Source organism: Microcebus murinus, chromosome 11 (genome assembly GCF_040939455.1).
Source record: "Microcebus murinus isolate Inina chromosome 11, M.murinus_Inina_mat1.0, whole genome shotgun sequence".
Lineage (NCBI taxonomy): Eukaryota > Metazoa > Chordata > Mammalia > Primates > Cheirogaleidae > Microcebus > Microcebus murinus.
In genome coordinates, this window is record NC_134114.1 from 55,579,693 (window position 1) to 55,595,002 (window position 15,310).

The window sequence follows — 15,310 nt, forward strand, 5'->3', positions numbered from 1 at the left end:
AATGTCCATTCAGGAATTTTCTGGGCTGTAAAACAGATTCTAAAAGGCAGTGAGCTGTAAATGTAAAGAGAAAAATGTATATTTCCTTTTTGTCTGTTGGGTTCCTTTTAGCTGTTGTGAAAACAGAACCCAGCAGGGTGCCTATGAGCAGAGAGAGAGCTCATAGGATTGATCTTCAGCTATTATTGGGGAAATTGTGGTGTTAGATACTTTCCTGTGATTTTTTTACAAGGCCGCCTTTTAATTTTCTCTGATATTTACCCAAATATTTGCCATCTTGAGCACTGAAGGTTGATGAGAAGGCAGCATACACACTTATTCTGGCCAGTTGTGTGCCTTTGGGCAAATCTCTACCACTGGGCCTCAGCCGCCTCCCTCTATAACATATCTTAGCTGCCTACAGACTGCAGACAGAACCAGATAGTCATACTAACTCACATATTCTCAACTCTAAGATCTGTAGTTCTTAAAAAATTACATTGTTAATAGGAGTTTAGACACTACAACAGTTCCCAGAGGACACAGCTGTTTTTCTCAGGAAACTTTCAAAATAGTTGCCATATATGTGACAGTTTGCTGTGCTAATATCCCTGATGTGGCCACTAATAAAGTTCTTAGGTGTGTTTCTAGAACCCTCTACTGGCAGTTATTTTTGTAGGGCGGTAAACAGTCCCCTAAGCTTGTACTGCACTGCTTTCTCTTTGAAATAGACCTCATCTGCAATGTCATGAGGGGCAGTTTTATCTCTTAAGGGAGCCTGAAGGCCCAAGGATAGGAGTGCTACTGTGGGAAACTCTGATGATGCCCTGGCCAGGGAGGGTCAGGTTAGATGGGTGGGCCAGTCTAATTGATCCCGAATAAACTGTCACCTGGATACGACCAACACTTTTACAGAAAGTATTTAAATTCCTCCATTCAGACAAGAATTTCAGATGTGTTTTTCTGATACATCTTTAGCATAATAGTACCAGAGTCTGCCAAACTGAAAAGCTGGGAGAGAGGAAATGAAATCGCTTAGTGTAGAGTGAGAATGTGCCTCATGGTTTCATCTGCTGCCATCTGTGCCTGTCTCCCTCTCCTCAACCGGGCCACCCCACGAAGTTAGATCTCCCTGAAATGTGCTCCCGCAGCTGGCCTGTCAGCACAGACGGCCTCTCTCAGCCTGGTACTCACTGATGGGAAGGGAGAGTTACAACCGCAACAGTCTGTCTAGTAATGGTGCTCCTGCTTGGGCTTGGGTGGCACCTTTTATTGTGTCTGGAAAGGAAAAAAACAATCTGCCCATGTCACATGAGATCTATATACTTTTGAAAAATTATAAATGCTGTTGGATTCATCCATGTTGTTTCCTTTTTTCGGGGCACAGGAGTGTTGTTTAATAGCCCCCTCAGGTCTTCTTTTCTAATGGAGCATTTCCAGACCCAATTAGATGGATGGTCTCGTTTGCTAGGATTTCTTCACAGGTAGCATCAGCCTTCAGACAGGCAGCCTAGGACTAGGAATGGCTTTGTGAATGGACAGAAACTCAAAGTCTGTAAAATAATTTAAAGAGGTTTATTCTGAGCCGAATGTATGTGACTAGCCCAGAGCACATGGCCTCAAAAGGTCCTGAGAAAATGTGCCCGCAGTAGCTGGGTTACAGTTCGGTTTTACGCATTCGTGGAGACAGGAATTACACGTGAGACGCTAAGTCAGCATGTGGAGGGTGAGTACATTGGTTTGGCCCAAAAAGGCAGGACATGTCAAAGTGGGGGAGAGGGGGCTTACAGGTTATAGGGGGGTTTAAAGATTCTTTGATTTGTAATTGGTTAAAGAAATGAAGCTTCATCTAAAGGCTTGGAATGTTTTAACTTAAGATAAGGATGTCCGTTAATCAGAGACAAGCCACCAGACTACCAAACTCAAGTGATCTGTTGAGTAAATTGATGGCCTGCATGTGTGGTTTCAGCCCTTTCGTGTATAGCCTTAGACCTGTTAATGATTTAACATTTTATTGTTACAAAGCCTATCTCCAAGAAGGGAGGGGGCATGACCAAAGCACTTCTGAACTACTTCTCATGGCCAGCAACTCAGCTTTAGGGTTTTTCTGAGGTGCCCTTGGCCAAGAAGGGGTCCATTCAGTCAACTGGAGGGCTTAAGATCTTATCTTAGTTTACAGCTTGAATGTGTGATGCAAGGTTATTTGGTGTCAAATTCGGGAATACCATAAACTCAATGTCTTAACCTTTTGAGGAATGCTGTCTTTGGACACTAGCTCCCTGGGAGCCAGAGCTTTTTTCTTTTATTCTTGGTCCCATGCCCAGTGACTAGGACATTGCCTAGCACACAGTATATGCTTAACAAACACTTACCAAATGAGTAAATTCGCTGTGACAGTACTTGTATTTGTCCCTTATTAGACAGTAAATCCCTTCACAGCAGAGACAGGGGCCTAACCATCTTTGCCTTCAAGGCCCAATAAATCGTTGAGTCAGGAGATGAGGTTTCAATTAGAGATGCCCTTTTCCTCCTGGGGGTGATTGTTCACCAAATGTAAACAAAGATTCTAATGAACAGCATTTTTCAGAACCTCGGAACACACAGGGATAAAACTGTTTTACATTCTTCTAGTTATTACTAATTTTTCCTTTGTGCTGTCCCTGCCTCTGTGTTAGATCTTGGGGGACCTATTTTACTAAGGACGGGGCCTGAGGATCAATTCTATCTCATGCTAATCAGAGTGCACCGAAGCCCTGGTGTCATTAAGTAGTTTCATGACTCTGTTGAATGCTAGTATAACAGGGGTGGGAAATCATTAGATCTTTGTAATTCCCTCATTCTCTTGACAAAATCTAGCAGGCATATGCGTTTCCACATGAAAGTGTTAAGCAAAAGTGCCATCAATCATGGACAGTTCTTCAAGAACAAGAAACTTTTGATGCAGGGGGTGTCCCAGTGAAGGGGAGAAAGCCCCCTGAATTCACCAAGTGGTTTCTTGGCTTCACACAGGAAAGAATTCAAGAGCAAGCCAACTAGCAGAAAGTTTGAGAGAGAGACAACAGATTCTACTCCACAGACAGAGGTGGGGTCCTTTCCTGAGCGGAGGGTAGCCCCTTATGGGGTAATGGTAATGGTTTTAAATGTTCACAAACCCCATATCTAACCAGCATTGTCTTGTGGTCAGGCCATAAAGGTTAATCATATATTTCTGCCACAGAAGTGTAAACACAGTGTGTAAGGCATCTAGTATTACAATGCATCCATCTTCAGGTGGTCCAGGCTGGGGACTTCCTTGTTTAGTCTGGTTAGGTCTGGTATCGGCCAAAATGGCTGCACTTAGGCTCTCTGGACCTTCCTTTTCTGCCTTCTCTCGACATTATTTAAGCAAAGTGAAATTTCTTTCTGAAACTGTCAATATGTAAGTTTGTGTTTGTTACTGAGCAGCAAGGGTACACAGGCTGGAGGAATGACGGCATAAAAGTGAGGAACCCAGTGTGCTGCTTCCATGTAAAGTGCTCAGCAGAACACACCACACATGTGCAACGTGGAGTTTCAGAGGAAGTGAAACTAAAATCAGTCCTGAAATAGCAAGCAATGTAAATATCACTGAATCCAGATTCTCTACAGACAGAATACATCTATGAAAGAGAAGGCAAAGAGAACCAGCGTGATCTGGGCCCCACTGTGGGATAGGCCAGTGGTTCTCAAAGTCTAGCTGCTGGACCTTCAGTCTCAAGCCTCAGCCTCACCTGGGAACTTGCTAGAAATGCAAATTCTCAGCTCTCCACCCAAGCCTACTGAAACAGAGTTTATGGGATGGAGCCCAGCAAGGTGTTTTGCCAAGCCCTCCAGCTGATTCTGATATAAAGACCAGCTTTGAGAGCCCCTGGGCTGGGCACTTGGCAGGTATTATTTCATTCCATCCTCTTAGATCCTAAAAAGTAGGTGTAATGGTTAATTTCAGGTGTCAACTTGACTGGGTTCAAGGACACCCAGGTAGCCAGTAAAATATTTGGGATTATATCTGTGAAGGGTATTTCCCAAAGAGATTGGCATTTGAATCAGTGGCCTGAGTAGGGAAGTTCTGCCTTTGCCAACGTGGGTGGCACCATCCAATACGTGGAGGGCAGAGACAGAAAGGCTGAGGAAGGGCAAACCTGCTGTTTTTGGGGTGAGACATGGGCACTTGTGGCACTCAGGCTTTCAGAGCTAGGGTATATCCCATGGGCTTCCCTGGTTCTCCAGCTTACAGACAGCATATCTTGGGACTTCTCAGCCTCCATAATTGTGTGAGCTGATTTGCATAAGAAACCCCCTCTTCTCTTACTCTCTCTCTCTCTCTCTCTCCCCCCTATTATATACAGGATATATATATCCATCCTATCAGTTCTCTTTCTCTGGAGAATCTAATATAGTAGGTATAAGTCCCCATTTACCAATACGGAAACTGAGACTCAGTGAAGCTCTTAAGTTCCTGGTTTATACAACTGGAAATGGAGGTATCAAAAGATCTTTTGCCAAAACCTATGATTTTTCCATCATATCAGTGTTTCTCAAATTGTAATGTATAATCAAATTACCTGGACATTAAATGTTAAAAAGTAGATTCTGATTTAGTAAGTTTGGAGAGAGCCAAGCTCCAGATATCACCAATGCCACTGGTACACTGACCACACTTGGACTATGAAGTCTCCGTGTGTTAAAGTGTGGTTCCCAGACCTGAACCGCAGCCTCACCTGGGAACTCTGGTCTGTATTAACAAGCCCTGCAGGTGATTCTCATTCATGTTTAAGTTTGAGAACCATGGCTATATCATATTTCCATATTAGAAAACTCACTATTTGCCAGGTTATGAAGTGAAGTAGGTATTTGAAAGCCATTAGGGAGAAATGGACAAGGGAAAAGAAGATAAAACGCTTAAGCCTGAATAGTAGCTTGAATTAAGTGTTTTTCCATGAGATAAGGACACAAAAATGATTATCACTGGGCTTAATAATGACAGTACTTATCTGTAAAGGCACTTGCAAATGCATGTTGAATATAGAGCCAGTGAGCACAAGCACAGGGGAGGTGAGGGAAGTTTTGACCCAGGGACACCAGTGACATGGGAACATGTAGATCTGGCATTGTGTGGGAGAATGATGCTTAAAGCTTTTCCCAAGAAAATATCTAACAGCAGAAAAAGATAAACCTATGCTTGTCTGGCATATAGAAAATAATCTAGGAACAAAAACAGCTTGGATTTTTCTTTTTAATCTTGTGTAATCTTAAAAATTCACATGCACTTTCATCTATATCAAACCAATGCATGCTGCTTTGATACAAATAACATTTTCAATTCCCATTAAGATAAAAGGGGAGAGTTGCCGTTGTACCGAGTCTACCAGACTCATAAAATGCATTGAAGTGGAGAGATGTGACACCAGCTATTAGGATCAGCATCCTTGCAATTTCTCTTCTCCGTCTTGGTGCTGGAGAATTTTTGAGAACTCAGACTTAGAATACATGAAAATATCAGCTTGCTGTGGCCACAGGAGCTGTGTAAAGGTAACTATAGAGGACAGGGACTCAGAATGTAGTCCCTACATTTGGAGGATGGTTGGGTGGGAATTTTGAGAAGTGTTTCTTCAAGTGCTTTTTGAAAAGAATGAACAGATCTTTGATCTTTGCATCAGATCCTTTTACTTTTTAAGATAATACTCATCAAAGTATTTTCAGTAAAGGAAGATGATCAAAGATGTTCTGTACTGTACTACTCATGCTGTCATTTTCATTACATGTAAATGAAGGGAGGGTCTCAGATGACTCAGTTCCTGCGATCAAATCTCTTCATCCAGCATTCGAACGCCACTTCATCAAAGCAGTCTTGTCACATACACGAAAGCATTCAACTCCGTCATAAAGTTGTGGATCAAGAATATTCAGTCTGAAAAAAAAAGTGCTCAATAAGTCAGCTTTGTAAGCTACACTGATTACTTAAGTGAATAGTACTTTTTGTGTATCTTAACCAGGTTTTTACCCCTTTTCATAATTGCAGGGGGGGGGGTTGACTCAAAACAACAAAACAATGTAAATCTCATTTTGAAAACTTTGATCAAAATCTTCTTTGATCAAAGCCAGTATTCTTCTGGCTTTATATCTGATACATAATAGATATTTAAAAATCACTTCCCATTTCATTGCCCTTGTATGGATGGATGTGAACAATCTCTTGTTTTTTAAATAATATCTACCATTATTGCCATGCCATTGACTACAATGAGAAATACAACAAGGAATCTCTGAGAAGTTCAGAACCAACACAGGGGCAAAAGTGCATCCAGGTATTTGGCCTCAATTTTCACCATCCTAATCTTTGCCTGTCAGATATTTGGCACTGTCTGAGCAAATGGATGTATTTTTAGTCAATATCATTTTGCTTTCAAAAAAAAACACCCCACATTTTATGGAAACGTCTTTGTCACTATTTTATTGTGAAACACTTTGAAAATTAATGTCTTTGGAGACATAAGTGTTAAGTAAAACCAACGAAGACCTACTTTGATCTCCCTGCTCATTATTGGTCTGTTCAGGAGTTCTATTTCTTCCTGATTGAGTTTTGAGAGGTTGTGTGTTTCCAGGAATTTGTCCATTTCCTCTGTTTTCTAGTTTTTGTGCATAGAGATTTTCATAGTATTAATGGATGATATTTTGTATTTCTATGAGTTATATTTCCTTTTTCATTTATGATTGAGCTATTTGGGTCTTTTCTATTTCTGGTTAATCTAGCAAGAGGTCTATCAATTCTGTCTTTTCAAAGAAACATCTTTTTGATTCATTGATCCTTTGTATCTTTTTGTTTGTTTGTTTCCATTTCATTCAGTTCTGCTCTGACCACTGTTATTTCTCTTCTGTTGGCTTTGAGTTTGGTTGGCACTTCCTTTTGGTTCCTTGAGATGAAATATTGTTGTTAATTTATAATCTTTCTTTTTGATGTAGGCATTTAGGTCTATGAATTTTCCCCTTAGGACTTCTTTTTCTGAATTCCATAGATTTTGATAGCTTATGTCCCCTTTGTTGTTCAGTTTGAGAAGTCTTTTGATTTTCGTCTTAATTTCATCATTCACCCAAGAATTGTTCAGTAGGAAGTTGTTTAATTTCCATGACTCTGTAGATTTCAGTGTTTCTCTTAGAATTGATTTCTAGTTTTATTCCACTGTGGTCTGAGGAAGATACATGGTATGATTTCAAATTTTTGTCTTTTTAGTTTGTTGAGACATGTTTTGTGGCCTAAGATATGATTAGTCTTTGGAGAATGTTCCATGTGCTGATGAAAAGGATGTATATTCAGTGGGTTTGCATAGAATGTTCTATAAATGTCTGCTAGGTCCATTTGTTCTAGAGTTCCATCTAAGTCCAGTGTTTATTTTCTGCTTTGATGATCTGTGCAGCTCTGTTGGTGGGGTGCTGAAGTCTGCAGCTGTTATGATACCACCATTTGTTTCTTTGTTTAGATTTAGTAGAATTTGTTTTTTGATTCTGGGAACTCTAGTGTTAGGTGCATATATATCTAGGGTTGTTACTTCTTATTTAATTGTGCACTTTACCATTATATAATGACCATCTTTATCTTTCTCTACCATTGCTAAAGTCAATTTTATCTTATATGAGAATGGCTACACCTATTCTCTTTTGATTTCTGTTTGCATGGAATATTTTTTTCCAGCCTTCCAGATGTGTTTCCTGGAGATGGCAGATAGTTGGGTTGTTTTTCATCCATTCAGCCAGTCTGTCTTTTGAGTGGAGCATTCACGTCGTTCACGTTAAGTGATAGTATTTATATGTGGGATACTGTTTGGTAGATTATTTTGGATAGTACCTTATTGCTTTGTTTTCCCTCTTGTGCTGTTGTTTTATATAAGCTGTGAGCTTTAGCTTTTAGGTGATTTTACACTCGTGGGTATCTGTTTTGTTGATCCATGTATGATGTTTTTCTGAGTATTTCCTGTAGGCTAGGTCTGGTCATGACAAATTCCCTCAGTGTTTACTTGTCTAGAAAAGTCTTTATTTCTCCATTGTTTAGGTAACTTGGTTTTTCAGGACAACAGATTCTTGGCTGGCTGTTGTTCTGTTCAAGAAGACTGAATATGGGGCCCTAATCCCTTTTGGCTTGCAAGGTCTCTGCTGAGAACTCTGCTGTTAGCCTGATGGGTTTTCCTTTGTAGGTTAGGTGTTGCTTTCCTCTTGCTCCTTATAGAATTTTCTCCTTCATTTTGACTTTGGCCATGTTGATTACTATGTATTTTGGAGAAATCCCATTTGCTATGATTCTTCCCAATGTCTAATGACCACCTTGCATCTGGAAGTCTGAATCTATGGTGATACCAAGAAAGATTTCCTCAGTAATTCCCTCAAATAAATTTTTCATGCTTTTTGTTCTTTCTTCTTCTCCCTCAGAGATACCTATAATTCATGTATTAGTTCACTTTGCATAGTCCCATATTTCTCCAAGTGATTGATTGTTCAGTCTTTTTTTTCTTCATCTTTGAATGACTGGGTTAGCTCAAGAGCCTTGTCTTCAAGCTCTGACATTTTTTTCTTCTTGTTTTAGTGTATTGTTGAAGCTTTCTGCTATTTTTTGAAATGCCCTAAATGACTCTTTCATTTCTTTAAGTTCTATTATATCCTTTCTTATGTTGTCTACCTTTTTAGCAACTTTTTCTTGTTTTTTCATTGATTTCCTGAAATACTTTTGGGCTTCTTTTTGTTGGTTTTCAACTTTCTTTTCAGTTCCATTCATCTTATTTGCCATCCATGTTCTGAATTCCAGTTCTGTCATTATGACAATTTCCTTTTGGTTGGGGTCCACAAGTGTAGCTCCACTGTGATACTTTGGGGATGTTGAACTGTTTTGTTTTTTTCTTGTTGCCAGAGTTCTTTTGTTCATTTCTTCTCATCTGAATCCTCTTCTTTCAGCTCAGGGTTGATACATTTGTAGGATGTATCTGTTCTCTTTTGCTAGGAACTCTCCTACTGAGTGAGAAGAAATGGAGGTCCCTAGATGGCACTTTTCTGTCCCACTCTGGAACGTTGACCTGGTGGAGGAGGAGCAGGTGCATTGAGAGCCTGTAGTCCAGCTGTTTTTGTCTCTTTCCCCTGTGATTGCCAGAGTTCAAGCTGGTGCTAGATGATCTTTGTGGGGGGTGGTGTGTTGTTCCCCAGATCATTGTTGGATATTTGTGTTTGGGGTTCGGTGAGGCCCTCTCCATAGAGGCTGGCATTGTGGGTGATTGCTCTGCCTAGGGTCTCCCTGTGGAGGTGCCAGTGGCAGCTAGGTGAAGCTATCTACATAGTGATCATGAATGTCTGGGCTGTGGGCATTTGCTTAAAACAGGTCCAGGTGTAATGCCAGCTCAAGGCTGGGGAGTCCCTGGCAGAGCATTGGACCTCAGGGTGCAGGCAGGGTTGTGGGGAAGTTGAGCTGCAGAAGTTGAGCCACCTGGGTGGGAGGTGGTTCTGGCATCCTGCCCCTTGGAGGTGGAGCCACAAGGGTGCAGCGCAGCTCCAGCGGCACTGAGACTGTGGATGCCAAGCTGCAATCTTCTCAAGTGATGTCTGTGGCACCTGCAATGCCACCTCTGCTCAGATCACATGTTGTGGGGGAGAGGTGCTTGGGATCCGGTCACAGGGCACAGCACGGGGGAGTGTCCACTCAGCCTGTTTCCTCCCCAGCCTGGCAGAGGCTATGTGAAGGTTGCTGTTGGAAAGGTGAGCCCCGTGTAGAGACCTGGTGCCATGCACCTAAGAGCTCATGATGGTGTCATCTGCAAAAACCCAAAATCAGTAGCCACCAAATCCCTGCTGCACCTGCTCTCTGTTGTAACGTCTCTACGCAGACTCCAAGCAGCTTGCCGATCAGTCCAGAGGTCTACAGTGGTGGTCAGGGCCCTCTCACAAGTCGGGCCACAGTGCCTGTAGGGCAGCATGGAGCCCTAGGACTCTGTCCTCCTGACCTTCCCCACATGTGGGTGCCTCCCCACAGTTCCCTTCAGTCTTGCTGAATGAATCAACCTTCTCTTTTATTCTGATGTCCCCCATCACTTCTCTGGAGTTTTATGATGCTCTTTCCAAGAAGAGTCATCTGTAGGTAGGCATCCGCCTGCAACTTTTAATCCTCTCCTCGAGAGCAGTGTGTGCAGGTTGCTTCTAGTCCTCCATCTTCCCCGATCTCCCCGATCAATTTTTGATAGATTTCCAACTATCATAAATTGCTAACATCAGTACATTTCACCCCTTGTCACTTCAGCATGCCTATCTTTAACTAGAATTTAATATTTGTTTTCAAGGTGTGTTTTTTTTTTAAGGTAGGAGTTACATACAGTGAAATGTACAAATCTTAAGTCTAGCCTTCCTTGAGTTTTGACAAATGCATGCAAGGCTATAACCCCAACCCCATCAAGATACCAGACCTCACCCTCCCAGAAGTCCCCTCATTCCCTGTGCAGTCTCTCCCTGCCTTTACCCCTGTCCTGCACAGCCCAAAGGGTAACCACTGTTTTGAATCATTTAGCCATAGAGTAGAGCTTCATACAGGGGGTACTCTTTTGTGTTTGGCTTCTTTCACTCATAATGTTTTTAAAATTCATTCACACTGTATGTATCAGTAACTTTTCCCTTTTCAAATTATTCCTTTGCCACCAATCTATCAGTGTGGAGAATCTGCTATTCCTATTGATAGACACTAGGACTGTTTCTAGTTTGGGGCTGCTTTGAACATTCTTAGACAAGTCTTTTTGTGACTATCTTTTTGTTTACCTTGGGTAAATGCTTTGGAGTAGAACTGTTGGGTCATAAGAGCATGGGGAGTGTATGGTTAATTTTACAAGAAACTGACAGGCCTTTTTTCAAAGTGGTTGTACAGTTTTATACTCCAACACTATATTAGAGTTCCAGTTGTTCTACATCCTTGACAAAATTCTTCTTAGTTTTAGACATTCTAGGGGGTATATAGAGAAAATATGATTTTTAAATGGTGATTCTTTAAGAGATAAGTGACTACAAAATCATGCACATGCATGCAGATGCACAAATCAGAATTCTTAGTGCTTTTTAGAGCCAACTATAATCGGATGTCCACAAAGCATTTAGCACAAGGATGGCAAAATTTGAGGCAACCTGTAGTATTTTAGGTAATTAAAGGTTTGAAATGATTTTTTCCTGAGAAACACGCTGTCACCCTCCAAGGACTTGCTAAGAAATCCCAGCTTTGAGCTCTAGCAAAAGCTTCACAGGCCAAGGACAGCAGTATTCACATTGCAGAAACAGTAGCACTAAAGCCTCTTGGTTCCCTGGTATCACACAAAATCCAAATTCCTGGTCATTACTGTACATGAAAATATTCTTCATTTTGAGCTTTTATAATACAAAAGGAAAAGTAAACCACGCTACAGAGAGATAGACTGGCTTGAGGACACTGAATTCTGATTGTTTGCTTTAACTTGCATTTTGATAATAGAAATTCAAACCTTTCTTAAAAATTTCAAGGAAAATTATATTTCAAATAGATATTCTGCACTTATCCAGGAGAATGTTTCCTTAGACCCCAGTTTAATAAGCCTGGACGTGGGAATCCCTTCTGGGGCCTCACTGTAGACAGCAGTGTGACAAAGGGCAAATGGTTCTAGAGCCAAAGGGACCACAGTTTGAAATTGGCTCTGCGTACTACCTGTGTGACTCGGGCAAGTTACCTAATCTCTCTAAACCTTAGCTTTCCTGTCTGCCAAAACGAATGAGAATACCTCCACGTTTGCAAGGACATTGTAAGAACTGTAAGAGAAGGCTGTTGCCACAGGGCGAAACTGATCACTCTTCCTGCCTGGCAGTGCTCAAATCCACCGGCCTCCTGGCTGCCCCAATAGAGAACAAACCACAGAATCCTTGCTCCCTAATTATTTTCCTAGTGAGCTCAACTGAGTATTACAAAGAGAATAATTTTAGTGAAATAATTTCTACTGTGTTTAACAAATTGACTGCCACACTAAAAAAAAAAATTTTTCCTTGGGGCCATGGTATTTTATTATGAAAATAGAATAAAAATTTTGAAAACAAAACAATCCTTTCTAATTTAATGAAAAAATTACTTTTATTTTCTGTGTGTGATATGCAATTGTCAATATTAATTGTAACAATAAGAACATCAAGTAAGATTTTCATGAACCAACTGCAGGGTTTTGTGCAGGGGGCCACCCATCACATGAAACATGTATGCTACAGCATGACAGCATGAGTTGCCTGTGTACCCCATGGCTCCCAAGGTAAAGACACATATGAGTTGCATGTGCTTCATGAGGCCCGAGGCTCAAAACTAGTGAGAGTTAAATACAACTCGCATGGCAGTTAATGTGTTAAATGACTTGTGAGGTCTAGAAGAAAATTATACTTCTGAGAGAATTTTGTCATCCAAGTGAATCTTTAATTGTAAAATGGGGTATATGGAAGAAGTGTGTAAGTAATCAAAGTTGGAAAACTTAAAAAAAAAAAAAAAAAAAAACCCAACTCTGCCCAGGTGTGACAGGAAAAAGGTCTTCAGGCACTGCTCTTGGTGCAGAATGTCATCTCATGTCATGAATGTCATGAGTCACATGATAGGGTCCTTGCAGCAGGTGCTGATGCAGCCCTGAAGAATCTCTGCTTATAAAATGAGGACTATCTCTGTGCTGTGTCGCTGGTAGTAGGATGGAGAGAGCCCATCAGAGGCAGATGAGCCAATTTGGGGGGGCCTGTTAGCTCAGAACGTGCCAAACCATATCATATGCAGAAGACAGACCAGAGCAGGTGGAAGTGGTACCTGAATCCCTTCTCCACCTTGTACCTAGTGGCTGAGGCACATTCCTACCCCAAAGCAGGGGTGGGCTGTCACTTACTGGACTTTGTGTGTTATCTGTCTCCACTCTAGACAGAACACAAACCCACTCTGAAGTCGCAAGGGCCCCACAGGCCAATGGGGGCTGATGAAAGATGAGTAAAGGGTTTTTTGGGTTTTTTTCTTTGGTATAATGTGAGAAGCCATGGGACTCTGCTGTTAAAGGAGAGACATATTTTGATTCATAAAAAAGAGCTAAGCATTTAAAAATCACTTATTTTGTGCTAAAGCTAATCGAGAGAACAATTTGCAAGGCAAAAGTTCCATTCATTTGGTATAGTATAAAAGATTCACATTAAGCTCAGTAAGTAGCTTTATAGCAAATGGTCTTTATCCCTGAAGGAAAACATAAAACAGTTGTTCACAGAAGATATAAAAAGGGTCCCATAATTATGGTGTAAATGAGTCATAGTCCTTAGTCACATTATGATCAAGATATCACACAGGTTGGTCATGTAACCGTTTCTGTAATTATGTGGAATGGACTGAGTAGAAGAATCCATAGAAAACCCTGTTTTAACACTTCACTTTTACATGATTATTTTTCAATGGTTCAGTCAAGCTGGAACATTTTGCCTGTATCTGGTATAGATGGTATTTCTGGCTATTACAGTGATGTTGCTAAGTCATACTAATCTTCCTCCATGAAGAGTCCTACACATTCACTGTCTTGTTTTTCAAGTTAACTTGGCCGATTCATTGAGTGGCTACAAAGGTTTAATGGTCTGAGCACCTGGAAGTAGGTGGATTTAGCAGTGAAGCAGCATGATTCTAAGTGTGATAGAACTAAATGTGCCCCACTAACAGTGTCAGTTATAAACACAAGAAATGCAGAACTCCAAAGAAAGCATACTTATTATTTCTAGTATTAAAGACTTCATTTTGTCACTTGACAGATTATTTATTGGGCACTGGCACAAAATCATTAGCACAAAAAAATTTGATAATGAGAATGAACTAGGTGCAAAACTACATCTAAAGTTCAGATCTCATTGTGAAGAAACATTTTATAAATTGATTCTTTCTATAATTGAGCATTTGGAAAGCTTTGTAGGAAGGTTTTAAAAACTTCTAGGCTTAAATTCAGATGACTCTTACACTACAGAAAATTTTTATAACATTGCTAAGACATAAACAAGTTACATATTAGCCTTATAAAAAATATAAATTTAGTTATAGCTTCTGTCTTTCTGCATTTCTGTAGACTGTCCAAATGAGAATAGCTGACTGGTGATTCAGATGTCCTGCTTAGGAAGTGGGTCCCATTGGTACCTTCCTACTTTCAGGCTCAGCCATTCTCTAAGTGTCTAAAAGTAATAGAGCATTTGTAGTATTATCACTTGCTGTATGTCTTTCATCTGTTCATATTATCTGTGTAACTTCCTGCTTTCTTGAAGTCTTCAGAGCTTTTTAACTAAATTGTTTGGGAAATATAGCAAATGCCATATTTAAATTTTTTCTCTTGTTTTATCAAACTTTTGAACAACTTTAGATTCACAAGGTTCATCGTGATTCAGGAGACAATTCTCAGACAGGTGAGAACACTTCAATTTAACTTTAATATATTTAGGAGGCATTTGGGGGTTCAAATCTATACATTTCTCTGAAGTCTCTAGATTGACATTCACCATCACAAAAGGTGGGTTGCTAAAATCTGAGTTCTAATACCGGGAGGTTGGAGAGCTGGAAGAAAAGCAGAAATCTCTTAAAATTTCCTTGAATCTTCATTCATGGCAACCTTATCTACTGAATGCCTTTCCCATCTTTGATTTCTTTTCTTGACTAGATACCATATAGATAAACCCAAAATAGAGAGTGGCCCCAAATTTCTAGGAGAGACAGTGTTCATTGAATATGACACAGGTGACAATATGGTAGTGGTTCATCCATATCTATCTTCCCCTTCTTTGCAGTAAAAGCTGACTATACAGTTAGAAAACATGGGTAGCCCTGGCTTGGGAAGCAAGAGCACTAAGTTCCTATTTCAGTTCCCCATTCACTCATCTCATGCCTTGGGCAAGACATGGTTTGACCTTCAGTTTCCTCATCTATAAAATGAGGGGCTGGACCTTAAGACCTATATATGTGAGAAGGTCTGGAATGCTCTACCATTAGAGGAAAAAATCAGTCTGCTACCAGGGATTTAAGATTTTTGTTCCTGTAAGAATTATAACATTCCATGCCCTGTTGGTGGTTTTCCCAACCACTGATGCATAAAGTCAGGCCCAGGGCTCATTATTTAGTCTCTCTCCTTGATTCTAGGATGGGTCATACTTAGCCTACTCAGAAAGATTGCATTTGCTCTTTCTGAGCTTCAGTTTTTCCATTTGTAAAATGAATTAACAATACCCATCTCATTGTTAATGAGGATTAAATAAGAAATCATATGTAATACCCAGTAGTAGCTGGCATTTAACTGGTATCTTCCCT

General features: G+C 40.5%; 2 protein-coding genes across 6 annotated transcripts in view; one reads left to right on the forward strand and one right to left on the reverse strand.

The window, feature by feature from the left end:
- Window positions 1-15,310, forward strand: part of PDE8B (phosphodiesterase 8B) — a 200,073-nt gene that overhangs the window by 163,119 nt on the left and 21,644 nt on the right. For all 4 annotated transcript variants that reach the window (XM_012738330.2, XM_012738332.2, XM_012738331.2 and 1 more), the window contains one exon: window positions 14,373-14,415. In XM_012738330.2, coding sequence (XP_012593784.1) covers window positions 14,373-14,415 — 43 coding nt within the window. The remainder of the gene's footprint in view (window positions 1-14,372; window positions 14,416-15,310) is intronic.
- WDR41 (WD repeat domain 41) overlaps window positions 5,219-15,310 on the reverse strand; it is a 153,681-nt gene continuing 143,589 nt past the window's right edge. For both annotated transcript variants that reach the window (XR_012921697.1, XR_012921696.1), the window contains exon 15: window positions 5,219-5,905. The gene's annotated coding sequence lies outside the window, so the exon portion shown is untranslated. The remainder of the gene's footprint in view (window positions 5,906-15,310) is intronic.